The 27,078-nt window shown below is 41.9% G+C and overlaps 1 protein-coding gene across 5 annotated transcripts in view; it reads left to right on the forward strand.

Annotated features, from left to right (window-relative positions):
• The window catches only part of marchf8 (membrane-associated ring finger (C3HC4) 8), a 177,419-nt gene that overhangs the window by 44,794 nt on the left and 105,547 nt on the right, over positions 1–27,078 (forward strand). For all 5 annotated transcript variants that reach the window (XM_060925793.1, XM_060925795.1, XM_060925796.1 and 2 more), the window contains exon 2: positions 21,626–21,809. In XM_060925793.1, the coding sequence (XP_060781776.1) occupies positions 21,705–21,809 (105 nt within the window). In that variant the 5' untranslated portion in view covers positions 21,626–21,704. The remainder of the gene's footprint in view (positions 1–21,625; positions 21,810–27,078) is intronic.

A 27,078-nucleotide genomic window follows, 5' to 3' on the forward strand; every position in this document is an offset into this window, starting at 1 on the left:
CCATGCGGGATTTGCGGGCGGGAGCGGGACTGAAAATCATGATTCTTTGCGGGAGCGGGACTGAAAATTCTGTCCCGCGCAGACCTCTAATGCATGGTAACTGGCAAGAGGGGCGAATTTTTTATTTGATTTTATTATTTATTTATTTATTTTAATTCTGTGCGGTGGCATGGCTCATCTTGCAGTGGGAACAATAACAAAATATGGGATCTCTGTTCCATATCACACTGTTTTTGGAAAAGCACTATAAAATTTGGTCACAACTCTTTTTCTTGTTTTTCAAAACTTTTTTTCTTTCCTTTGACCTGACTTTATGCAGTCAGTCAGTTGAGTCTCGCCAGTAAACCAATGTGTAGAGACTCTGAAGGGAATTGATCCCTTGTCCTGATTCATGATTCTCCTCAAGAGCTCTCAGGTTATGGCTTACATTGGGGCTTTGGGCCAACATCCACTACTGGCATTCCCTGTAATAACTTCTGTATCCTTTCTCCTTCAGTAAATCAATTTCCTGACTGTTCTGATGAAGGTTTCACTCCCACTGTGAGGTGAAGTGTTTGCCAGAAGTTAGGTTCATCTGGGTGATTTTTTTTTTTTTTAAAGCCGTACTAGGGTTTGATTGTTATTAGCACTCTTATGCTTCAGCCATGCTGTGCTTGACATTGTGTACATGCCATGCCTTTTTCTTGCCCACTAGGTGGTTTAATAGGACCCTTTTTTAAAATGGGATTAATAGGATTTCATGGATTTTTTTTTTTAATAATATCTTTCCTGTCTGTTTAAAAAAGAAATGATTTCTAATAGGTCCACTTTATGGATTACATCCACTAGACTGTTCAACAGAGCACTATTAAATAATGGGTATTGATCGTGCCTTATCTGGGATGACGTCATCTCTCAAGGCCACAGTGCTGTTGAACACTAGCATTTTCATATCCATGTCATTTTAGCATGCCATGAATAAAGACAACTAGGGAATGAAACCAGTGTTAACTGGCTCTTATTGCCTCTCATTACAGCAATATTCTTACCGGTAGGCCTACAATCTGGAATGGGAGTAAATGTTTCGGTAGTGCATTTAGTTAGCCTGGACCCGCCCATCCTAAGCGTGACGCAACACGAGGGCCTGTTCCGAGCTTAGTCTGGCCAGGCAGGCTACCTACAGCATTTCCAAGCTCCCAAAAAATCGGGAACCAATCAACTTTGAGCATCTCCAACGGCCCTGGGTAGAGGCGTGTTCAAGGCAGTGACGTAGTAGAACTGCGACCGGAAGCCATAGATTGTTTACAGAATCTATGCCGGAAGCGCTTCATTCACATCACGAACATGGAGCAGCGGCAAGCCTTTAACACAGCGGTAGATGCTGTATTGAAAGCATTCAACGGGAAGTTCTCATTGAAAACGGAGCAAAGAGCAGCCCTGGAGGTATTTATTGAAAGGAAGGACGTTTTCGCCTTGCTCCCGACCGGCTTCGGTAAGAGTTTAATCTACCAGTTAGCCCCGTCGCATCACATGCGTCAGAGGAAAGAGTGATGTGATTGGTTTAAGCTTCATCACAGCCTTTTCTGGCTTCGACCAGTAGCAAACTGAGGCATTTCAGGGAGGCGGGTCAACCACGGGCTCTGGGAAACGGTTTGGCTTAATATCTTTGCCAGACCAAATGCTCACAGAGCTTTGAAGTCACGTTAGCCAGGCTAGCATTTAATAGCTTTTCAATTATCTGCCATTATTCATAAATGGGCGGTTACATTCTTTGCTACTAATATTGGGTGGAAATGTTAAATGATTGCCAAGTAACATGGCTCTAGTAGTCAAAAGTTTAGACACACCTTCTAATTCAATTTTTTTTTTTTTATTCATTAAAAGACACTTCATGTCTTAAAGTAATGATGGATGTCGTTTCTCTTTACTTAGTTGAGCGGTTCTTGACTATACAGATTACTGCAGTTGTGGAATAGGGCTATTTACTCTATTGTTTGATTTCAAACGCATTAAGAAGGCAAAAAATTGCACTAATGAACTTTTGACGAGGCACCTGTTAACTGAAAAGCATTCCAGGTGACTTCCTCATGAAGCTGGTTAAGATAATGCTAATAGTGTGCAAAGCGTCATCAAGATAAACGGGGGCTACTTTGAAGAATCTAATATCTCATCTCATCTCTAGCCGCTTTATCCTGTTCTACAGGGTCGCAGGCGAGCTGGAGCCCATCCCAGCTGACTACGGGCGAAAGGCGGGGTACACCCTGGACAAGTCGCCAGGTCATCACAGGGCTGACACATAGACACAGACAACCATTCACACTCACATTCACACCTACGGTCAATTTAGAGTCACCAGTTAACCTAACCTGCATGTCTTTGGACTGTGGGGGAAACCGGAGCACCCGGAGGAAACCCACGCGGACACGGGGAGAACATGCAAACTCCGCACAGAAAGGCCCTCGCCGGCCACGGGGCTCGAACCCGGACCTTCTTGCTGTGAGGCGACAGCGCTAACCACTACACCACCGTGCCGCCCAGAATCTAATATATGAAATGCATTTTGTTAAACATTTTTTTTTTTTTTTTTTTTTTTTCTCTTCACCACATAATTCCTTATATGTTCCATATGTTATTTCATAGTTTTGATGCCAGTCTTCAATATTGTTCTACAATGTAGGAAAGTCAAAATACAGAAAAATCTATGAATGAGTAGGGGTGTCCAAACTTTTGACTGGTACTGTAACGGTTATAATTTATCCCCCCGGATGTTGATTGCACCTTTTGAGATTAACTTGATGTACAGATTTAACTAAATTTCCATCACGAGAGACATCCGAGAACATTTTTATCTTTCGTAGTTGTTTCTACATCATTGTGATTGCAGCGGTGGGACAGAAACAAATTGTCTTTCAGTAGAATCCTCAGTTGTTACAGGAATCTCAGAAATTGGACAGTCGTTCATTTAGACAAGCATACAGGGATGAAAAATAATCGCCAGCTCTGTTGTCTTTGGTGTTAATGATGTTCTTGAAGTTTGTGCTGAACAGAAGGGGACGTTCCAAACTGCCCATGTTAAGACCTAGACCGCATAACCCATCACAGACTGTATTACTGAAGAATGTCCAATTAGTTACAGTATAGCAGAGTACACATGGAGACATTTATTTTGGATCATTTTACTATGCACTTGATCTGATGTACCGTAAAACAATCCTCTTCTGAAACGTCAGACGTGTCAGTTGGTTGTTATTTATATCGGAGTCAAGCCTGAATAAATGTCATTAAAACGGTGCTGTGTCTCTCTGGGTGCCTTATATTAACTTGGCTTTCTGTTTTGACATTTTCTACAGTTTTTGGTGTCTGGGATTGGGCTCAAGGCTCAGCTGGATACTTGCTTTTCCTTCCTGACGAGCTTATTTTTTCCACCCGTAACAATCCAGCTACCTCTCGGCGACCCTTCCTAGCACTGAGTCACAACTGTGTCCATGAATGATCTACGAGTGCAGTTCAGCTCTGCCCACTCCACCGGTCTTCTCCTTCGGTCTGTCTGTGGTGGTGTCTATAGCCAAGTTCCTAACTTGCTTAAGACAAGGTTCGAGGACTGAGTTAGATTTTAGTGACATTTAGGGTAAAAAATCAATTTGTGATATATGGACTGAAAATATATCAGTATAGGGTCAAATTTTCTCAGGAATCTGAAAATGGCATCATTTATACAAAATCTTTAATAGTTGATCGGGTCGATTGACTTCATCATTCAATGGTCATGAAAATACTTGAAAAATTGGTAAAAACGGATGTGAAATTTTATCGTAAAAAAAACTTGATCTCATTTCAGAAAAGATTTTAGACCAAAATAATGTAAACTGGTTGTAGTCCATATAAATGGGTATAATTGATTAAATTTTGGTAACTCTACATTCAAAATTGAATGAATGCAAGTTTTTTTTTTTTTTTACAACAGTGTGTATTTTTTTCACGAACTGAAAATTGATAGGGGTAGGGTTAGTAAAAGTACTAAGTTTACTTATCTGGTGTTAGAATTAACTTATGTATTGGGTACTATCTTATTCCCAACAAAATTACAAAGAGATTGATGTATAATACATGCAGGTTTATCATTATATAAACTCAACAGGAAGAATGAAAAGCCAAATCCTTACCCAGAAGCTCAAAATTCCTAAAAATTTTGTCACATGACGTTTGTTGATGAAACTGGCTGGTATGACATCATTACTTGCTGCAGCCACTGAAACTGATACTTATTTAAAAGAACACAACATAAACTCTTATTCTAAGGTTAATAGATGGCAAGTTTATCACTATTTTGCAAACTGCAACAGGATTAATGTGGCTGTTCAAAATATTTTGTCACCAAAAATAGTAAAAATCATGCAAAAAGTCAAGTAAGGGCTGATCATACAGCTTTTTAGGTGTTATATTCTGAAACTACAGCATTTTTTTTCTATAAGGAAAACACAAAACATTGCATATAGGGCCTTTATTTATTCAACAATATTTTTTTCACACCGATGTCACAGAAATCTAACTCAAAGTTTCAACCTTGTCTTAAAGCTTCATTACTGTATCATTGTATTCGGTATACAGTTTTAAGATAGATTTGAATCCTAGCAGAATATTAGTTTCTTGTTTAATCTTCCAGTTTGTTTCCAGCTGATGCTTCTAAGATGTTATATTTATACACTTTTTTTTTTTTTTTTTTTTTTTTTTTTAAGACAGCGACTTAGGAAAACTCTGATATAGTGTGATACAAGAGCAGATAACTGTCTGGGACATGTTCACAGCAGAATTACTGCTCAGAGTTATTCAGGTAGTTAGTTTATTTATTTTTTTTAATTACTGGAAATGCTATTACTGTGACCCAGTGATGATATTTCCTAGAAAGACAACATCTCCGTGTGTGATGGGCTGTTTGAGTGCAGCTTTTAGCCAACCAGCAGCATCCACTAATAATGTGTCGTGATGTATTATTAGAAAGGATCTTGAAAGCATTGAGCGTAAGGCCTTGTTTTTGTTCATACAATGGTGGTGGTAGTAGTCTCATCTCATCTCATTATCTCCAGCCGCTTTATCCTTATACAGGGTCGCAGGCAAGCTGGAGCCTATCTAGGGCTGGGCGATAAAATGATAACGATACGTATCGCGATAGACACATACTTGATATCAATAGAAAATGCGTTCGATAGAATGTTTCGATAGAATTTTTTTTTTTTTTTAAGAAACAAGCGTTAGCCAGAGCCCTCTCTGGTTTAGGTCCACTTTCAATCAACTGTTGTTGCGAAGCAAGCTTGGTTGCATGAGCAAAGGCACTTGTCCTCTGGTGCCTAGCAACGCATAGGGAGTGACACGCTGATAGCCAATCATGTAACAGTATCGCGTTTGGTTGCGCCATCTCGTTGTCTCGTGGTCGTGTTTATTTTTTTTCCAGAAACAGCGTGGCCAAGAAAAGAAAGACGAGTGCCGGAACGAGCGAGAAAATTGTGGATAAAGTCAGTAAGGTCAGATGTTACAGATGTAAAGTCTTAAGTCTACCTCAGTTTTACTTTTAATTTCTTCTATGTTTACAAAACACTTTATTTTATTAAACCTTCAATGAAAATATACTTGAATAGTTTAAGAATAGTCTAAGGCCCAATCCCAATTCTAATTTCTACCCCTTCCCCTCCGCCTTCCCCTTGGCCCTTCCCCTTGAAACTGAGCTACAAGGGATAGGGCTTGAAATTCAACCCTTACGTATTGGGATAGCCCTTCAACGATCGCATACGTCATCGCGTACCTCCGTCAGCGTTTACGTTAGCAAAACGCGACGCGTCATTGGCTGCGACCAGCCGCTACAGTCAGAGCCAGAAATCTCTGCTGGCAGGGTGTGATTTGTTAACTAACACCACTGAATGGGATATCTTTGGCGCTTCGTGCACCACATCCGACAGAATGAGGTGTCAGAACACTCATGTAAACAATAAAAGCGAGAATAACAGAACAAAACGTACGCAGTAAAGCAACCGAAAACAATACTCACTCCCAAAGCTTTTTAGCAGCAGCTTGGATTTCAGAAATCGCCGCTCATTCTCAGCTCGAAAGCGAATCAAGCGGCGTGTTTCCTCTGGATAACAACTTAAAACATGTAAATAATGGAGAAAATACATTTATGACAATCTTTCGCCGCGGGAACCGCCATCTTTCTGAAATCCGCCTGAAATCCGCATGGCATTGTGGGAAATCACTCAAACCCCTTCGTTCGGAGTCAGCTCCAGGAAAATCTCCGTTTGGAGGGGTACAGAAGCCCTACCCCTTCCCCTACCCCTCCGCGTTAACTGGGATTGGGATACCCCTACCCCTTCACGTGAACGCGCAAAATGGAGGGGAAGAGCCAAGGGGTTGGTCCAAGGGGTGAAATGGGATTCGGCCGAAGTCTACCTCAGTTTCACTCAATTTCTTTTACGTTTATAAAGCACTGCATATTTTTATTTATGTTTTTAAATGTTATTCACCAGAGGGTGAACTTTTTTTGCACTAAACTTGCAGTAAAAAATTAAAAATATGACAGTCCTTCTCACATAGCAGGTTTTGCTATGTTTACATTTAACACTTTGCTCATGTTTTTATAACACGAGTTTTTTAAGCACTTTATTATTGATAATTGCTCAGTTTTTGTTGTGATGGTAACATTGAACATGCGTGTTGACATTCCTTGCTTATTGGCTGTCAGAGCAAGTTTAAGTTTAAAATAAATGTTTGAATTTAGTCTTGTTCCCTCCTGGTCCTTATTTTAAATAGGTCATAAAATGTTTCAATAATTATCGATATCGACCAATATGAAACACTTGTATCGTGATACAGATTTCAGCCATATCGCCCAGCCCTAAGCCTATCCCAGCTGACTACGGGCGAAAGGCGGGGTACACCCTGGACAAGTAATAATCTAATAATAAATTACTATAATTCTTTAATGATGCATTTTGTGACTGTATAGTTGATCACGTTTCTATCCAGTGAACACTGCCTGGGAGACAGTCATACAACCTGGATGGGCTGCCGGTCCATCGCAGGAAGAGGTGGGAGGAAACTGGATAATCCAGAGGAAACCTACGTTCACATTTACAGACACAAATATCTTTCCTGTTAAAGATGCTTAGGAGCTTCATGGTTGACTGCTGCAAATGCTGTTCATCATTTTACTGATCATGTGGCAACCAGGCGCTTAGTTTTTTATTTAACGTTGAGGAGTTGGCAGCTGCTGCCATTCGCTTCAGTGCACAATGATGAATCAATAATACTGACTTCCTGCTGACTGTCTCCCCTTCCCCCCCAAGCACAGCACAGTCATGAATACTACTGACTGATCACCCAGAGATATTTTAATGCAATGGAGTTTAATATGAATGCATTATTCATTTAAGAAATGCAGAATGAGAGAGAATTATTATTATTATTATTTTTTAAGTACAAGGTCCATCTGTAAGTGGGCAATTCCAGCGTTATGGACGTGACACTTGAACTCAAAATGGCAACAAATGACCCAGTGCATGTTTTATTGTCTCCCAGTATTTAAACAGGTGTTGCATATTTTAAGGCTGTACCATACTGGAGAAGTGATAGAACAAGAACAATTCCCATAGTACATCTAGAGCATGCCAGAAAATGCCAATAAAAGATGCGTTATGGATGTGACAGAAAAAGTATCACTTTTCTTGGGTGACTGTACATTTTTATCAAACTCTGTGAAATCGTAAACCTAATGTCGAAATGGAGATATCCGTTTGATAGAGGGGTCCAAGGTGAATATTAAAAAACCTTTGTTTAAAATATTTTGTATTTCATGCAGAGTTTCGGAAGGAAAAGTCAGCGTTATGGATGTGACGAAATTCCGTTATGGATGTGACGCGTCTGAAATAGACATGGCATATGTTTAGAAAATCAGCAATTTAACCACCATAACCCTTTGAAAAACTCTCTAAATATCAGCTAAAACTATCAAAGTTCTTAAATAATATTTAGGATGGCTATTGTTTTGCTGTTTTGTGGATTTTAGCATACATTTCTGTGGCTTGTGGCAATAATATAGAATTGTACATGATCAAAGTTGATTTTAGCTTGGGGTTTACATTATAAGAAAGACTGACAGTGACATATTAGGTTGGTTACAAATTGGTTCAGCTTGTTTACATCTGTAAAATACAGGCCTAGGTGATATCTCTGGGAGTGGTTTTGATGTATTACATGTTGCTTTATTTTTGCATGGTGAGGTTGACATTTACATGGAATTGCCCAAGTCTGACTGCCTATCTGTCTGCCCATCTATCCATCTGAAATTCTCGTCAGCATATCTCAAGACCACGTGGTTCAGCGTTTGTGGTATTTATTTGGAATTGTCATTCTAGCAAGCGGTGGCAAGTAGGTAGTGCTGTCACCTCACAGTTCCGGGTTTGAACCTCACAGCCGACGGGGACTTTCCTGTGTGGAGTCTGCATGTTCTTCCTGTGTCTGCATGGGTTTCCTCTAGGTGCCCCCCCTCCCCCCCCAAAAAAAGACATGTACAGTTGTACATAAGTTGTACATGTACAGTTGTCTCATAAGTTTACATACCCTGGCAGAATCTTTGATTCTTTGACCATTTTTCAGAGAATATGAATGATAACACACAAACATCTTTTCCACTCATGCTTAGTGGTTGGGTGAAACCATTTATTGTCAAACGACTGTGTTTTCTCTTTTTAAATCATAATGACAACAGAAACTACCCAAATGACCCTGATCAAAAGTTCACATACCCTGGTGATTTTGGCCTGATAACATGCACAGAAGTTGACACAAATGGGTTTGAATGGCTACTAAAGGTAACGTCCTCACCTGTGATCTGTTTGCTTGTAATCAGTGTGTGTGCATAAAAGCTGAGTGAGTTTCTGGGATTCGGACAGACTCTTGCATCTTTCATCCAGCCACTGACGTTTCTGGATTCTGAGTCTTAGGGAAAGCAAAAGAATTGTCCACGGATCTACGGGAAAAGGTAGCTGAACTGTATAAAACAGGAAAGGGATACAAAAAGATATCCACGGAATTGATAATGCCAGTCAGCAGTGTTCAAACTGTGATTAACAAATGGAAAATCAGGGGCTCTGTTAAAACCAAACCACGGTCAGGTAGACCAACAAAAATTTACGCCAAACAGCACAGAGACAAGCCTCAAAACTTCTGGAACAAGGTAATTTGGAGTGATGAGACCAAAACTGAACTTTTTGGCCACAACCATAAACGTTACATTTGGAGAGGTGTCAGCAAGGCCTATGATGAAAGGAACACCATTCCTACTGTAAAGCACGGAGGTGGATCGCTGATGTTTTGGGGATGTGAGCTACAAAGGCACAGGAAACTTGGTCAAAGTTGAAGGAAAGATGAATGCACCACGTTATCAGCAAATACTGGAGGCAAATTTGCACTCATCAGCCCGGAAGCTGCGCATGGGACGTACTTGGACGTTCCAACATGACAACGATCCAAAACGCAAGGCCAAGTCGACCTGTCATTGGCTACAGCAGAACAAAGCGAAGGTTCTGGAGTGGCCATCTCAGTCTCCTGACCTCAATATCATCGAGCCACTCTGGGGAGATCTCAAGCACGCAGTTCGTGCAAGACAGCCCAGGAATTTACAGGAACTGGAGGCTTTTTGCCAAGAAGAATAGGCAGCTTTACCATCTGAGAAAATAAAGGGCCTCATCCACAACTACCACAAAAGACTTAAGGCTGTCATTGATGTTTGAGGGGGCAATACACGGTATTAAGAACTGGGGATGTAAACTTTTGATCAGGGTCATTTGGGTGTTTTTTGTTGTCATTATGATTTAAAAATAGAAAACACAGTTGTTTATCAATAAATGGCTTCACCCAACCACGAAACATGAGTGGGGGAAAAAAGTTTTTGTGTTATCATTGATATTCTTTGAAAAAAGGCCAAGAATGCAAAAATTCTTCCAGGGTATGTAAACTTATGAGCACAACTGTATATTTGGTAAAATACCCAGCCACTGGGGTTGCACAAACAAGCCAGTGCATGCTTTGTGCCGGTCCCAAGCCCAGATAGATTGGGGAGGGTTGCGTAAAGAAGGGCATCCGGTGTAAAACCAATGCGGAACAGGTCTGCTGTGGTGACCCCAAACGGGAGCAGCCGAAAGATGATCATTCTAACAAGTAGATTGTGGAATTGAGCCAAACAGGGTCGAGGTCACAAGCAAGCTCAAATGTCTGTAATGGTTTTTCCTCAAACATTCTGAAATATATTTTATGGGTCATTCTGGCATACAAATTACTAACAAGAAGGACTACAGAGTGATGACAGAGACATGCCTGTTGACGCTGTTGGCTTCGAGTTCAGCTTTGCTTTCTCCAGAAAATTGAAGAAGCATATCTTCTAGATTTAAATGACTTTTGCTTACTCCTGCTTAGATACCTTATGGTTGTAATTTTCCTTGGTCATCTCATCTCTAGCCGCTTTATCCTGTTCTACAGGGTCGCAGGCAAGCTGGAGCCTATCCCAGCTGACTACGGGCGAAAGGCGGGGTACACCCTGGACAAGTCGCCAGGTCATCACAGGGCTGACACACAGACACAGACAACCATTCACACTCACATTCACACCTACGGTCAATTTAGAGTCACCAGTTAACCTAACCTGCATGTCTTTGGACTGTGGGGGAAACCGGAGCACCCGGAGGAAACCCACGCGGACACGGGGAGAACATGCAAACTCCACACAGAAAGGCCCTCGCCGGCCACGGGGCTCAAACCCGGACCTTCTTGCTGTGAGGCGACAGCGCTAACCACTACACCGCCGTGCCGCCCCTTCCTTGATCATAATACAACATTTTTAATTCTGCTCTTCTGGCAAAATGTGTCTTCAGTCACTGTGGTGGTTCCCTCCCCCCATCCTGGACCGTGAGTAGTGTGTTACACAGAAACACACAGATTCAGCTTTCCCAGCTTACCATGGGGCGCAGATGTTGTTGATGAAAATTTGCTTTGTTTTGAAGATGCGTCCTGAGGTGATTGATGGAGGTTGACTTGCTTGTTCAAGTCTGTGAAAGAGATGCGTCAGGAGAACACTGGATCCTCCCTGAAGACAAAGCGCACCATCAATCATGTTCTTGAAGTGGTGCACTGTGTTGTCTGTTTTGGGGGCCTGATGTTTCATTATCTCAGTTTATCTTTGTAAATTATTCTACCTTTCCTTCCAGACAGTTCCTTTTCGGCCTGTTCTGGTGTGTTTTTTTTTTTTTTTTTTTTTTTTTTTTCCATCGAATGGCATTAATGCTGTAGCGTCTACATTTAAACAACACTTTACCTGTCTGTTGGTGCATTTTTATTTTTGTACAGATTTTCCAAATTGATTTAAGAGTGCTGTGCATTTTTCACTTCTCTAATGAACCATGATTGCATAATATTCGTACTGAGAAATATTACAGAACTGATACTCCGATGTCCTGGATGGGACTGGTTCTGCTGCAGATGTCTAGCAAATTGAAATGGTTTTGGCATGATCGTAGGAGAAAACAACAGTGGTTGACAGGTACAAATTCGCAAGGGCAGGGACTGAAATCTAAACAAAACCTGACTCATCAGAGAAACAGTCATCTTAACAGTAAATAAAACGTGGTAAGGTTTTTCAATATTGTTGACTTGTACTGTCTTATGGTCACTATTGTGTTATGGATGTTTAGGCAGGAAATGATAGATACTCCGTAATACATCTGGACTCCTTTAACACTCATTTAATAGTTATGTAAACAACATTGTGTGTGAACGTCACATAGGCAAATCTATCCGGCTTGACTAATAGTGCTTTCAAAAACATAATGGTGTTTAATTTTCATTCTCGATTCTTTCTCCTCCGAGTCAAACTGAATCAAAGCCATAATGAACCGTACTGTGCAGCCTGTAATTGAACTGTAATTGACTTTTTTGTTGTTATCGTTTTAGGTTCTCTACTCCAGCACTTTGGATTGAAATGACTGAGTCTAAAATGTCTGCTTTCTTGGCTCCCTATTACTTTGATATTGATGTATTTATATAGATGTACTAGTGCGTCGCAAACAATTAGAATATCATGAAAAAGTTCAATATTTTCCATCCGTTATTTAAGAAAGTGAAAATTTAATATATTCTAGATTCATTGTTTCAAACATCTATTTTAATTTTGATAATTATGGCCGACAGTGGGGGGGGGAACACCCCACAATATTAGAATATTTCATTTTGAGTTTGAGTAAAACAGTATAAATACTGTGCATCTCTCGGTCAAGTTCAGTACATGCAACCATAATCATGGGGAAGCCTGCTGACTTGACGGTTGTCCAGAAGACCATCAACAACACCCTCCACAAGGAGGGTAAGCCACAGAAGGTCATTGCTGAAAAGGCTGGCAGGAAAAGGTGCACAAGCAACAGGGATGACCACAGCCTTGAGAGGATTGTCAAGAAAAGTCTATTCAAGAACTTGGGAGAGCTTCAGAAGGAGTGGACTGAGGCTGGTGTCAGTGCATCAAGAGCCACCACACACAGACATCTTCAGGAAAAGGGCTACAACTGTCACGTTCCTAATATCAAGCCATTCCTGAACCAGAGACAACGTCGGAAGCGTCTTAACTGGGCTAAGGAGAGAAAGAACTGGACTGTCGCTCAGTGGTCCAAAGTCCTCTTTTCAAATGAAAGCAATTTTGCATTTCATTTGGAAATCCAGGTCCTAGAGTCTGGAGGAAGAGTGGAGAGGCACAGAATCCAAGGTGTTTGAAGTCCAGTGTGAAGTTGGTCCACAGTGTTTTTATCAAGTCCAAAGTCAATGCAGCTGTCTACCAGGAGATTTTGGAGCACTTCATGCTGCCATCTGCTGACAAGCTTTATGGAGATGCTGATTTCCTTTTCCAGCAGTATTTAGCACCTGTCCACAATGCCAAAACTACTACCAAACGGTTTGCTGATCATACTGTGCTTGATTGGCCAGCCAACTCGCCTGACCTGAACCCCAGAGAGAATCTATGGCGTGTTGTCAAGAGGAAGCTGAGAAACACCCGACCCAAAAATACAGACGAGCTGAAGGCCACTATCAAAGCAACCTGGGCTTCAATAACACCTCAGCAGTGCCGCAGGCTGATCGCCTCCATGCCACGCTGCATTGATGCAGTAATTCGTGGTAAAGGAGCCCCAACCAAGTACTGAGTGTATAAATGAACATACTTTTCAGAAGTTGGACATTTCTGTATTGTTAATCCTTTTTGACTGATCGTAGGAAATATCCTAATAATTTAACACATTTGATATGTTTTTCATGCACTATAAGCCATAACCATAAAAAAAAAACCCGCTTGAAATGTTTCACTTTGTGTAATGAATACAGACTATGAAAGTTTACTTTTTGAATTAAATTATGAAAAAATGAACTTTTTCACAATATTCAAATTTTTTGAGTTACTGTAGTCGGTCTTTCACGTTTCATTGCTTCTGTATTATAAGACCGATGTCTGTCTTATAATAAGAATGTTATAAATGTAAATCTGACATTCTACATGCAAATCCTGGATTTCAGGGCAGAATCCACAAAAACTGTCACTCTGTGAATGCGATCCCTAAAAGACTGCACTTATATGAGTAATACAGTTTGTTCCTGCCCTCTGAATATGAATGTGTGCATATATAGTACCAGTCAAAAGTTTGGACGCCTTTTAAATCAGTGGGTTTCTTTATTTTCATTAATTAAGACACTTCATGTGGAATAGGGCTATTTATTATTATTATTATTATTATGATTATTAACTGTTTGAGCTCGAGCACATTAAGAAGGCTAGAAATTGCACCAATTAACTTTTGACGAGGCCCCTGTTAATTAAAAAGCATTCCAGGTGACTACCTCATGAAGCTGGTTAAGATAATGCCGATAGTGTGTAAAGCGTCAAGGTAAGCGGTGGCTACTTTTGAAGAACGTAAAATTTGAAACTTTTTAACACTTTTGTTTACCATATAATTCCATATATGTTCCAGATGTTATTTCATAGTTTTGATGTCTTCAGTATTGTTCAGCAATGTAGAAAATAGTCAAAATACCGAGAAACCCTTGAATGAGTAGGGGTGTCCAAACTTTTGACTGCTACTGTATATGTCTAATTGGCAAGAAATGCAGCAGTTCAGCTTCACTTAACTATATCATATTCAGGCATCTAATGAAGACGACTATTAAACTAAGTGGTATGTGAAATGTATCAATAAAATTCTATGTTCCACTAGCAGACACAAGTCTATTTTATTAGAATGTATGTGGCGCTTTTGGATCAAAGAATAAGTCATCCAGATTGCTCTAATATCCAAGGTGTGAATGGTCAGATCATATGTCTTTTTATCATTTTTACTGAGGGAGAGCAGCACAGCGAGATAACAGTGGAGTTCAGCAACAACGGTGACTGTATTTCGTGGAAGGATGGGCAAATTGGAGAGTTGCTGGATATTTGGGGAATCCGTTCAAGTAAAACTGGAAGGGACTTACTAAAACTGAGAATCGTAAACAGTTGATCAAGAAATCAGTATACATACGAGATGTATTGTCATTAAAGACAGATTATGGCTCACTTATTATTACCGATGTGAACCGTTAAGATAACTCTAAATTGAAGGAAAAAAAATCTAAATTGTGCAAAGAAACTTGCAATATAAACACAGCCTTCTTGCACACCATTTCACTGCATGGCTGTCACTGAGCGTACATTATTCTCTCAGAAGGCAAGCTGAAAGGTCTGCGGATGACAGAGCAATTGCATTATTATTGACCTCGGGCCATCGTCAATAAACAGTAGCTCAGTAATTCACTGGCGTCTCAAGAAGCAAAGTAATTTACTCCGTATTGCTTTATAGAAACCTGCAGATGAAAGTCTCAACTAAACTTTCAAGATGGTGATGAAGTTTATAGCCAGCCAAGCTGCATTAATTTATTTCCTTCATCTCATCTCATTATCTCTAGCCGCTTTATCCTGTTCTACAGGGTCGCAGGCAAGCTGGAGCCTATCCCAGCTGACTACGGGCGAAAGGCGGGGTACACCCTGGACAAGTCGCCAGGTCATCACAGGGCTGACACATAGACACAGACGACCATTCACACCTACGGTCAATTTAGAGTCACCAGTTAACCTAATCTGCATGTCTTTGGACTGTGAGGGAAACCGGAGCACCCGGAGGAAACCCACGCGGACACAGGGAGAACATGCAAACTCCGCACAGAAAGGCCCTCGCCGGCCCCGGGGCTCAAACCCGGGCCTTCTTGCTGTGAGGCGACAGCGCTAACCACTACACGTCCTTATTTCCTTCCTATCCTTTTTTTTTTTTTTTTTTTTAAGGTTGTCAACAAAACCTAGCTCTTGGAGCAAATGTTTAAAATCCCCAAACTGCTACTTTGCTATAATGCTTCTCATGTTGCTCATTTTGGCATTTCTCTCTCTCGCGCTCTCTCTCTCTCTCTCAGCACTCATGAGTACAAAAATACTTTCACACTGAAGCTACAGCGAGCAACCCATCAAGCTTTGTGCACACACTGATGGCACCACTCTGTACGGTTCATGCCTTCATTTTGAAGACGGGAGCTGGAAATCGTAGCTGTAACACTACTGCTGTGGCTGTGTTGGCTTGATAAGAGAGTTGAGCTCATCAGAGACGCTCCTGTTTCTTTCCTCTCTGACCTGTAGCATTCTGCAGTGGTGGAGTTAAAGGGCACATCTTGGGTAAATTCAGGAGCAAGAGCAATGTAATTCTCTTATTTTATATTAAACTGTGGTCAGATATCTGTCACATTCTGCATTCTGTGCAATTTTTTTTTACCTTGCGCAATACCAGAAATATTCAGTTGAAATCGAGCCTTTTGAGGCGAATTGGTCTGCCTCTGAAAAAACTTGGCATTTGGATTTCCCGGCAAATGCTGATTTTCGTGATGCCGCGTGCAGGACGCCTCCTTCTGAATCCGACGTCAGCGTTGGTTTGTTTATGAGAAAACGACCTGGTGGTTTTCTGTAAATTTCTTCAGTGTTATCGCGTAATTATTAAAATGGTTAACAGATGTATCGTAGGAGGGTGTAGCAACACCGATCTTGATGGGATTAGTACTCATCGTTTCCCAAAAGACCGGACAATGAGAGAGAAATGGGAGCGCTTGGTCTACACAGGCTGTGCACTGAAACTGCAAAGCTCTCGCAGCCTGCTGGCGCTTCCGCAGGTGACGTCACGAATCTGGCTCCAGACTCCCTTGGGATTTTTCCAGATGTGTTTTTTTTTTTTTTTTTTTTTTTTTTGCTGCTGTAGACAGATGGCCTTGTGCAAAATTACCCTTCTGGATGAGTGTGTAAAGGGACATACTTTCATATTAAAAAAAAAAAACGAAATTGGTCCAGGATATGCACTTTAAAGCATAGTTAATATATCTATATATCAGGACTTATCAATACTAATGACTTCTTCCAGTAAACCAGAAAATTGTTACGAATGAGATAGATAGATAGATAGATAGATAGATAGATAGATAGATAGATAGATAGATAAAAATTAAAAAAGGGTGTTTCAAAAAAAAATTGTGTTATTTGAGATGTAAATATCCCAGAAACTACATAGTCTAGTCAAATGAAACTGAACAGGTTTTTTTTTTTAAAGATTTTTTTGGGCTTTTCCACCTTTATTGGATAGGACTGTGTAGAGACAGGAAATGAGCGGGAGGGATCGGGAAATGACCTCGGGTCAGAATCGAACCCGGGTCCCCGGATTTATGGTATGGCGCCTTATCCACCTGAGCCACGACGCCCCCAAAACTGAACAGGCTTAATGTTGAGCAATATAAGATTTATTCCTCAAAATTTGAATGAGAAATTCAAAGGTATGTGGAGTCCATGAACGATTTTACAGATTTTTCTCAATATATGCGCTGTGAGACACAGACAGCCTTCCTCTTTGAGCCTTTTGTGCCGTGTCCAAATTCGCATTACAGTCGGTGCATTTTTAGAGAATTCTCTCATAAATGTACGCTGTACAGTCTTGTTCGACTGTGTTCGAGTGTACTCTAACACACACAAAGCCTTTTCTTTTCCAGTGAATGGCATTTCTATACCTAAAAAGATACAAACAAAAAACATTACACGGAGTGCAGAATGATTAGGCAAGTTGTATTTTTGAGGATTAGTTTTATTATTGAACAACAACTATGTTCTCAATCAAACAAAAAGACTCATAAATATCAAAGCTGAATATGTATGGAAGTTAGAGTGGGGTGTTTTTAGTTTTGGCCATTTTAGGAGAATATGTATGTGTTCAGGTAACTTTCACTGTGCAGAATTATTAGGCAACTTTAATAAAAACCAAATATGTAGCCATTTCACTTATTTATTTTCACCAGGTACACTGATATGACAACTCCAGATTTGCAAATAAACATATCTGACATTCAAACACAAAACAAAAACAAATCAGTGACCAATATAGCCACCCTTCTTCATGAGGACACTCAGAAGCCTTCCATCCATAGATTCGGTCAATTTCTTTATCTGTTCACGACCAACATTGTGTGCAGCAGCAACCACAGCCTCCCAGACGCTGTTCAGAGAGGTGTACTGTTTTCCCTTTTTGTAGACCTCACGTTTTATAATGGACCACAGGTTCTCTATGGGGTTTAGGTCAGATGAACAAGGGGGCCATGTCATTTATTTTTTTCACCTTTCAGACCTTTACTGGCTAGCCACGCAGTGGAGTATTTGGACGCATGAGATGGAGCGTTATCCTGCATGAAAATCATGTTGTTCTTGAAAGATGCTGACTTTTTCCTATACCACTGCTTGAAGGTTTCTTCCAGGAACTGGCAGTAGGTCTGGGAGTTGAGTTTGAGTCCATCCTCAACTCGAAAAGGTCCAACAAGCTCGTCTTTGATGATACCAGCCCATAGCAGTACTCCACCTCCACCTTGCTGGCGTCTGAGTCAGAGTGGAGCTCTGTGCCCATTACTGATCCAGCCACAGGCCCATCAAGAGTCACTCTCATCTCATCAGACCACAGCACCTTAGAAAAATCAGTCTTAAGATATTTCTTGGCCCAGTCTTGACGTTTTATCTTGTGTGCCTTACTCAGTGGTGGTCGTTTTTCAGCCTTCCTTACCTTGGCCATGTCCCTCAGTATTGCACACCTTGTACTCTTTGACACTCCAGGAATGTTGCAACTCTGGAATATGGCAGAACTGGATGCTAATGGCTGCTTGTTAGCTTCACGCTTGATTTTCCGCAGATCATGTGCAGTTATTTTGCGCCTTTTTTTCCCCCGCACGCTTCTTTCGACCCTGTTGACTATTTGCAACGAAACGCTTGATTGTTCGGTGATCACGTTTCAACATCTTCGCAATTTCAAGAGTGCTGCATCCGTCTGCAAGACATCTCACAATTTTAGACTTTTCAAAGTCTGTCAGATCTCTCTTCTGACCCATTTTGCCAGAGGAAAAGAGGTTGCCTAATAATTATGCACACCTGATATAGGGTGTTGATGTCATTAGACCACACCCCCTCTCATTACACAGATGCACAGCACCTGATATACTTAATTGGTAGTAGGCTTTCAAGCCTAAACAGCTTGGAGTGGGACAACATGCATTAAAAGGATGTTGTGGTCAAAATACTCACTTGCCTAATAATTCTGCACTCAGTGTAAACATAAAATTTTGACCTGTTTCCACACATGCGGTTAAAATTTGAGGTCAATTGAATGAGAATTGGCAAAGTTATTAGATTGTGAAATTATATCATTTTTTGAAACACCGTGTGTGTGGCTGGACTTTGACTGTGGCATGAGTGCATGTTGGTCGTGTTGAGCTGCGATGGCTCGGTAGCGTTTGGTTATACAATCCATCTCTGCACTATGGCAGAGCGGTTTATCATAAAAACGCATTTTGTTAGGTTTGGGATTGTTTATCAGGATGCCATTTTGTAAGCAGTGTTTCACAGGCTCAGTCCCTACAGCTTGGGAGCCATTTGGAGAGGTTTTAAGGCAAGAGTGTACAGTAGGCGTGGCAGTGCAGTGCTCAAATATGTTGTGTAAGTGCTTTACAGTTCTCTGCCTTACATGTTCTTGCGTTTCTGTGGTTCTCGAGAGCACGTTGACATTCTTGCTTAACCAGTAATAAGGCTGTGGCAGGTGTTTTGTTGCTCCCCGCATTCCTCCTTTGATTGTTTAGGATCTGATATACACATCTGTCAGTTGCTCTAGATGAAGGCAGGATTTTTCTTTTTTTCTTAAACCCAGGACCACATTCTTCTTTAGATTTTAGCAAATGTACATTCATCTCGTCTCATCATCTCTAGCCGCTTTATCCTGTTCTACAGGGTCACAGGCAAGCTGGAGCCTATCCCAGTTGACTATGGGCGAGAGGCGGGGTACACCCTGGACAAGTCGCCAGGTCATCACAGGGCTGACACATAGACACAGACGACCATTCACACTCACATTCACACCTACGGTCAATTTAGGCCGAATCCCATTTCACCCCTTGGACCAACCCCTTGGCCCTTCCCCTCCATTTTGCGCGTTCACGTGAAGGGGTAGGGGTATCCCAATCCCAGTTAACGCGGAGGGGTAGGGGAAGGGGTAGGGCTTCTGTACCCCTCCAAACGGAGATTTTCCTGGAGCTGACTCCGAACGAAGGGGTTTGAGTGATTTCCCACAATGCCATGCGGATTTCAGCGAGATTTCATGCGGATTTCAGAAAGATGGCGGTTCCCGCGGCGAAAGATCGTCATAAATGTATTTTCTCCATTATTTACGTGTTTTAAGTTGTTATCCAGAGGAAACACGCCGCTTGATTCGCTTTCGAGCTGAGAATGAGCAGCGATTTCTGAAATCCAAGCTGCTGCTAAAAAGCTTTGGGAGTGAGTATTGTTTTCGGTTGCTTGACTGCGTACGTTTTGTTCTGTTATTCTCGCTTTTATTGTTTACATGAGTGTTCTGACACCTCATTCTGTCGGATGTGGTGCACCAAGCGCCAAAGATATCCCATTCAGTGGTGTTAGTTAACAAATCACACCCTGCCAGCAGAGATTTCTGGCTCTGACTGTAGCGGCTGGTCGCAGCCAATGACGCATTTGGTCGCGTTTTGCTAACGTAAACGCTGACGGAGGTACGCGATGACGTATGCGATCGTTGAAGGGCTATCCCAATACGTAGGGGTTGAATTTCAAGCCCTATCCCTTGTAGCTCAGTTTCAAGGGGGAGGGGTAGGGGTAGAAATTAGAATTGGGATTGGGCCTTAGAGTCACCAGTTAACCTAACCTGCATGTCTTTGGACTGTGGGGGAAACCGGAGCACCCGGAGGAAACCCACGCGGACACGGGGAGAACATGCAAACTCCACACAGAAAGGCCCTCGCCGACCCCGGGGCTCGAACCCAGGACCTTCTTGCTGTGAGGCGACAGCGCTAACCACTACACCACCGTGCCGCCCTTTAGCAAATTTTTTTTTTTTTTTAATAGCATCAGATTTATGAGATAAGGCTCACCAAAATTACCCAGCATCTTGATCTCCATGCCAGAAGCCAGTTTGCTGTGGAGGAATCGGTGTGGCTTATTGATCACTGATGGGGATCTGTGTCTGATATGACACTGGGCCTGTCTGTATACACTGACCAGATGTTCCACTGAAGCCTGATTGAATGAATCACCTTCCTTTTGGCAGAACAGATTGAGCAGAATAAATTCATCTAGTTTTTCCATCATTTTCTGGATGCAGACTGTTTGTCTGTAGTGCATATTCAGTTATAATGGTGGCCTCAGAAGGATGTTCTTTTTTCTAATCAAGATCTATTTAATGTATTTTTCTGTCAACGGGGTTATGGGCCATTAGGAGGCCTGTTTGCACTTTGTCAAGCTCTGTAATGCCAGTACACTGAGGGTGAAAGTTCACTTGATTGTGATTTTTATCTATAATTAGGGTTACGGGCACTTCTTCTTCCAAAAAAAAAAAAAAGTCCCTGATCATCATTAGTTCTGTTTCGTTTCTGATGAATTTGACTCGTACTGCGTGGTTGTGCTGTGCTTTATGCTGTTGTCTGATGGGTCAAGTGTTGTGGCAGTTTGCCCATGCAGTGAGGTTAGCATGGTCACTGAATTGAAGCCGTTTAATTGCTGTCAGGACAGCAACAGATGGTCACAAAGCCAAAAAGAGTCGAACTGAGAAAGGCAGGCTATTAATAATTGGACATTTCTGACTTCCCAGCAGAGTATGAGCACATACTTCTTTTTTTTAATAAACATCTCATTATTTGTAAAAGCACGGGGGTGGGCACATAAGTGTATTGGAGGTTTTATGACTCTGGCATGACAACACATTATACTTGTCACAGTTTTGGCTTATTTATAGTCATTGCACACACATTTGATAAAAATTGCACATTTTGCATAAAGCAGGTGCCACCCTTTTTGGGAACAGCTGATGACGCACAAAGAAAACATCAGGTATTTGTTAGATTTTCACTTGCTGAATAGTTGTTATTAACTGTGAATGCTTTTGTGGTCATCTGTTTGAAGCTTGGTTAGTTATTTTTGCCTTATTGTTCTCGTTCTCTCCCCCCAACCCCCATCTCTCAGGTCGTGATTAATGGTTCTCTCCATCATGCTGCTGCTGGGCCGGTTTCTGTGTTTGTGAGAACTCCATTGGCCTGCTGGGATGAACATGCCACTGCATCAGATCTCTGTCATCCCCCGGGATGTCACTTCCTCCAGGGGGTCTGGCAGCAGCGGAAAGGCCAAGGACAAGGACCGGGACAAACAGGTGTGTCTCCTCTACGCTGTAGAGTCCAAACCTGACCTTCCACATTCATGAGACTTTTATTTTGCGCACTAATTATCAGGCAAGTCCTGCTCACCTTTGTGTCGTCCTATAAACTCATGCTGGTGTTTACTGCACTTCTGCAGGATTCTGTTTTGTTGTTTGTCAAGTCAAAGATCTGGGAGTGAGTGCGAGTGTTGATCTACTGTGTAAGGTGCGCCTTGCTTTCAGATTTGAGCTGCGTTAAAGGAAGTAGTTGAGCTAGAGGAAGCCACACAGTCAGAAGGGGTGGGGAGGTGGAGACAGCTGGGTTCCAGTAAGAGAACTAGAGCAGCATGACTGAGCAAAACGCAAGCGTGTGAAGGAAGTTTAAAAAAAAAAAAGCGAATACATGTTCCTGGTACAAGGTTCATGTTGATTTCTCTTTAAACACACACTGAACCAAAAGCCTGAAAAAAGCTCCCCGAGTCCCTAAGATGGAAAATGTGAGTTAATTCAGAGAGTAATACGTGGTGGAGACCGAAAGCCGAGGCTTCTACTGAATCACAGTGATCAGAGCCTGCTGTGGTGGTGTTCACTGGGCTCGGCTCATCTGGACAGAGTAATTACAGATAAGGCCATGCCAGGCCTCTGTGTCTGATGCTCTTCAGACTCGTAGCCTGAACCTCACCCAGGCGCCTTATCAGACTTCTCTGGACTGATGTATGTGATGTGCTGTGGATTTTCAGTGTTTGAGCACAGGTTTCTTTTGCAGAGGCACTGCTGCATGTGGCAGCCATTGTGTGTTCAGGCTTAAAGGGGAACTGAAGGCAAATATTTTTTTTTTAATTATCAAAATTTCTATTTCTCTCATTTTATAAAATCTAGGAATACATTTCTGACAGCTGTTTTGTCACTGCTATAGCAAGTTACGAGTGTTTTGAAATATGCTATGCAATACATCAGCCCATATGTCAAAGCAATGGCCGTAAACGAGATTCGCTGAGGCCTGTGCGAGACATCGTAGGACGGAAGTAAAACGTACAGCGGAAATCAAAGCGACCAACATCTGCGAACTCTGTCAAAAGACGCACACGCCGTCCTTCGAATGCTGACGTAATCAAGCCGGAAGTTTTCCCTGTGTCCGAAATCGCTCCCTACTCACTATATAGGGCACTATATAGCGGGGACGCCATTTTGTAGTGCTGTCCGAAACCTTAGTGAGGATTATGTGGGAAATGCACTCAATATAATATGTATTTATCACAAAAATGCATACATGCATGTACTGTATTTTATTATTTTGAAAACCCACCAGCCGCCTGATCTGGCACGTTTTAATTGTGCGACAGTAATGACGTAAATACCAGCGCGACGGACTCGTCCTTATCCTGTCGTCTTTCCAACTCTTCTCTACTCCACGTTGGTTCAAATGGAATAATCTCCATCACTGATGAAGCTGGCAAATCTCGAAATGAATCTAAATTGGAATGGTATGGCGATCTGGCCGCCGTGTAAAGTTTTCAAAATGGCGGCGCTGACACTTCACGTTTGAAGTCTCGCACAAGTCTCGTGAAGATCACGCGGATAAGCGACGCCTGTCGTGGACCATACGAACTACATTCAATGTGGCTAAAAGGCGGATAAGCGTAATATGCCGATACGAGTCACGATATAAGGTTAATAAAACCGAAATCGTAATTGAATAACACATTAATTAAGCAATAAAGCAAGTTTAAAAATGACTTCAGTTCCTCTTTAATATTTCCCATTACCTTCCTGCCCCCTCTCTTCTGCAGCTGTGCTGGAGATGCTAAAAGTCCTTGGCTCACCTTCTGCTCTAGACCTACAGATTGAGGAAGGTGATTAGAGGATGACAGTAATGAATATGTGTCAGTAGTCAGGCCAAAAACTGGCATGTCGAGTCAGCGCTCCTGGATAGAGAGCACCGCTTCCATCTGTAAGCCCATAAAGACCCAGTTTATTAATCTGCTATTCATAATTCAGTAACTACGATCAAATATTCAGGAACTACACTGAAACTAATAGGGACAGAATGTACTTGCACACCCACTAGACTCTAATGGTGCTCATGATTCCCATGCACATTTGTGTCCGCACAGTATTTATATCCACCGCCGCGCCTATGCTCGATTTGCCAAGTTCAGATGATTAAACTCCTGCCGCATTAACCACAGAGGTTTTTGGTTTGACTTGGCGCGCACTCGGTTTCACTCTGGGTTTTGACAAGGCTCCCACAGGCTTCTGCCCAAGTGGCCAAACACAAAAGACATGCTAAGACAACGTGCTGTCCAAGCAGCGCTACTGTTACTCACACACAATAGAACTCGAGACTCGAGTGCTGCAGGCGAGTCAGCCCAGGTGCTCTCAAGTGGCCTCTCATTCTGACTGAGTGATGAAGCATGTGTGAAGGAAACGTAGCTTAGGTGGGGTTTACATTAGACCGTATCAGCGGATCATCAGATTAACGTTTTTAAAGACGATTAGCGTGCACACAGCAACTCCAATACACAATTCGCGTGCACACAGCAACGCCAATACACGGATACGCTAATCACATGACTAATTCGGCACGTAAGTTGAAATGTGTCAGTGCGGCTCATCGCTTCCTCCTCAGCGGCTGCGCTCCAAATCACTCCGCCCTGAACAGCGAGTACCCTCTGGAGGGTGCGCACTCCGGCCCTGCGCAGCTCACAGAGCGCGCGAGTGAAGCGCACGAGCAGTGATTCGGGACTGAGCCGCTGTGCGCAAGTCACTTACCACTTGCAAGTGGAAGGATGGCAAGCCTAAAGACAATCATAACTACACAATGGGCAGTATTTGCATCAGTATTTGCAGTATTTTCATACTTTTATACTCTTTAATGAAAGGTGATGCAAGGCGGAAGTCCGCGCCGTTTTTCAGCAGTCGCGTCACATGACCAACGCCAGCGAATCAGGAAGGTGGATGTCACAGTGACGTTGTCCAATGACGACGCCAGCTAGAGCTCAGCACAGCATATCCGCGTATTCTCAATGTTTACACAGCACCGGATCAGACACGATCTGGATTGAATACGTGGACGCTGGCGGATTCCCGTTTCCAGGCGTTTTAATGTAAACGGACAGTGCATCCGCGAAGAAAACGAGACAGATACGGTCTAATGTAAACTTGGCCTTAGTTTAACACGCTACTGTCAGCACAGACCCGTCACGGTTGGCATTTACCATATTTACCTTAAATCTCTAACAGTGAGCGTGGAATTTACACAGCAGAGACTGAACGTAGGCATCGGTCACTGCACCAGAGTTATCGGACAGCAATTGTACCAGATGTGTACTTTGTCCGTAATGATCATAATCTCTCAAAGTTCTGCGTTTTGAATAAAATGGCTCGACTCTACAGCATTCACGTTGCTGATTTGATGATTAACTGTTAATTAATAGTGTTTTAACACCAATTTGTCATGTAGAGCAGAAATATATTGATCTTTGTTGTTTTGCTGTCAGTACATCTCTCTCTCTCTCTCTCTCTCTCTCTGTCTCTGTCTGTCTTGTATGGCTTTCTTTTGGTTGTGTCTGACATTTGATATCCCTCATGTTCCTCCTACAGAATTTAGGAACTAAAGAGATGGACACATTGGTCTTCCAGCATGCACTGTGGTTCAGTGATGACTGAGGGATTATAACACACAACTCTTCTCTTCTATCAAAAAAAAATCACTTCCCTTATTCAGTTTCTGCTGCACAACACAGTTCTAAATACTGTTAGAAGAAGAAGAAGCCCAAGTGATATGTACACGCATGAATGTTCTCATTTCTTTGCTCGCGTCTTGGCTGAATCGCCCTTTGTATCCAGCCACGAAGGAGCTGGAAAATAACGAGTTGGCTTCTCTGCAATTTCTCACTGATTTAACTCTGAATTCATTGTTAAGCAGTTGTTCACCCTCACTGCATGGAATGTCCTGTTTATGATGTGATTTAATGACACAATTGGATTAATTAGTATGACGTGATCGCATGCTTGAGGTAGACTGGATGCAGTGCTCAGTGTTTACTAAGCAGAGCTCTGAGAGTGGGCTGGAGCAGCACTGTACTGCTCCACAAAATCTAGTTTAACCGATCTCTGGCTTCTAGAGTAGTTTGGGTGATCCCACGTGTGTCTCCATGTACATCAATATGTTTCCATGCACATAAAAGATGGAAATCTGTGTTCGTAAATCTTTCCTCTGTACTGTATGTGTATACTGTTGATGTGTCGCAAAGGCATTGATTGATTAAAGCTAGACAGCCTTTCGATTTCATAAAATCTGTGAAATTTAGTTATCTCTGAAATTTGGTCATTGTGACGTGTTTATTTCTGCAATATCTCAAAAAAATATATATCAGGCCATTCTGTGGCTGGGAAGTTATTTAATTTGAGGCATTCCCTCGCAAATAATATGCATGAAATCTCTCGCTTTGCGCAGTCGAGCAGACCGAGGAAGTCCGTGTGCGCATGCGGAGGTTTACCTTCTTCTTTTGGGTTTTACAGCAGCTGGCATCCAGTGTTGTATTACTGCCATCTACAGGTTTACCTTGACCGTGCACTGACAGTTACATCATTCTGTCGCTAAACGAACAGCTGATCACACCGAGGTGCTCGCTGAGCGCCGATATTTATTAGTTTGGTCCTGCGTTTCCTTTCTTTCGCAACAGAACGTCTTCTCACTTTCCGTTACTGCAGTCGGTCTTTCACGTTTCATTCGTGTCTTCCATTTTCTTCTCCTGTTTTCACATTTTGTATCCCACAGTGCCTTGTGCAAACGGGGAAAGCCCACTACGTGATGCATGACGTGGTGTCTTGAATTGGGTCATGATGAAGCAGGAAAAAATAGCAGAGAATTTAGGGCCACATGGCCCTAAATTCTTTAATTTTTCTATTTTAAAAAAAAACTAATAAAACTGGAAGTCTGTGATTTTGAATTCAGTAGCTTTCGGTCCACTGAACAAAACTAACTGGGTGTCGGGAAAATTCTTTTTATGACCTAAACTTGAAAAATCTGAAGGGCAGTCTACCTTTAAGATTGCAGATGACGTGTACTGATTTGCATATGTAACCTGATGAAATAAACATACAGTTAGTGACTATCTTGAAAGTGATAATTTGAATAAATTTCATTACATGTGAAGATAGTGATAAAAACATTTAATCATGATTTTTGTATGTGTCAAGTGCTGTATGATAACCAGTTCCAGTCCACTAATCTGATTGGACAAGCGGCATTGCACAAGTTGTGATATTTTGTATAATC

This window comes from Neoarius graeffei, chromosome 7 (genome assembly GCF_027579695.1).
Source record: "Neoarius graeffei isolate fNeoGra1 chromosome 7, fNeoGra1.pri, whole genome shotgun sequence".
Classification (NCBI taxonomy): Eukaryota; Metazoa; Chordata; class Actinopteri; order Siluriformes; family Ariidae; genus Neoarius; species Neoarius graeffei.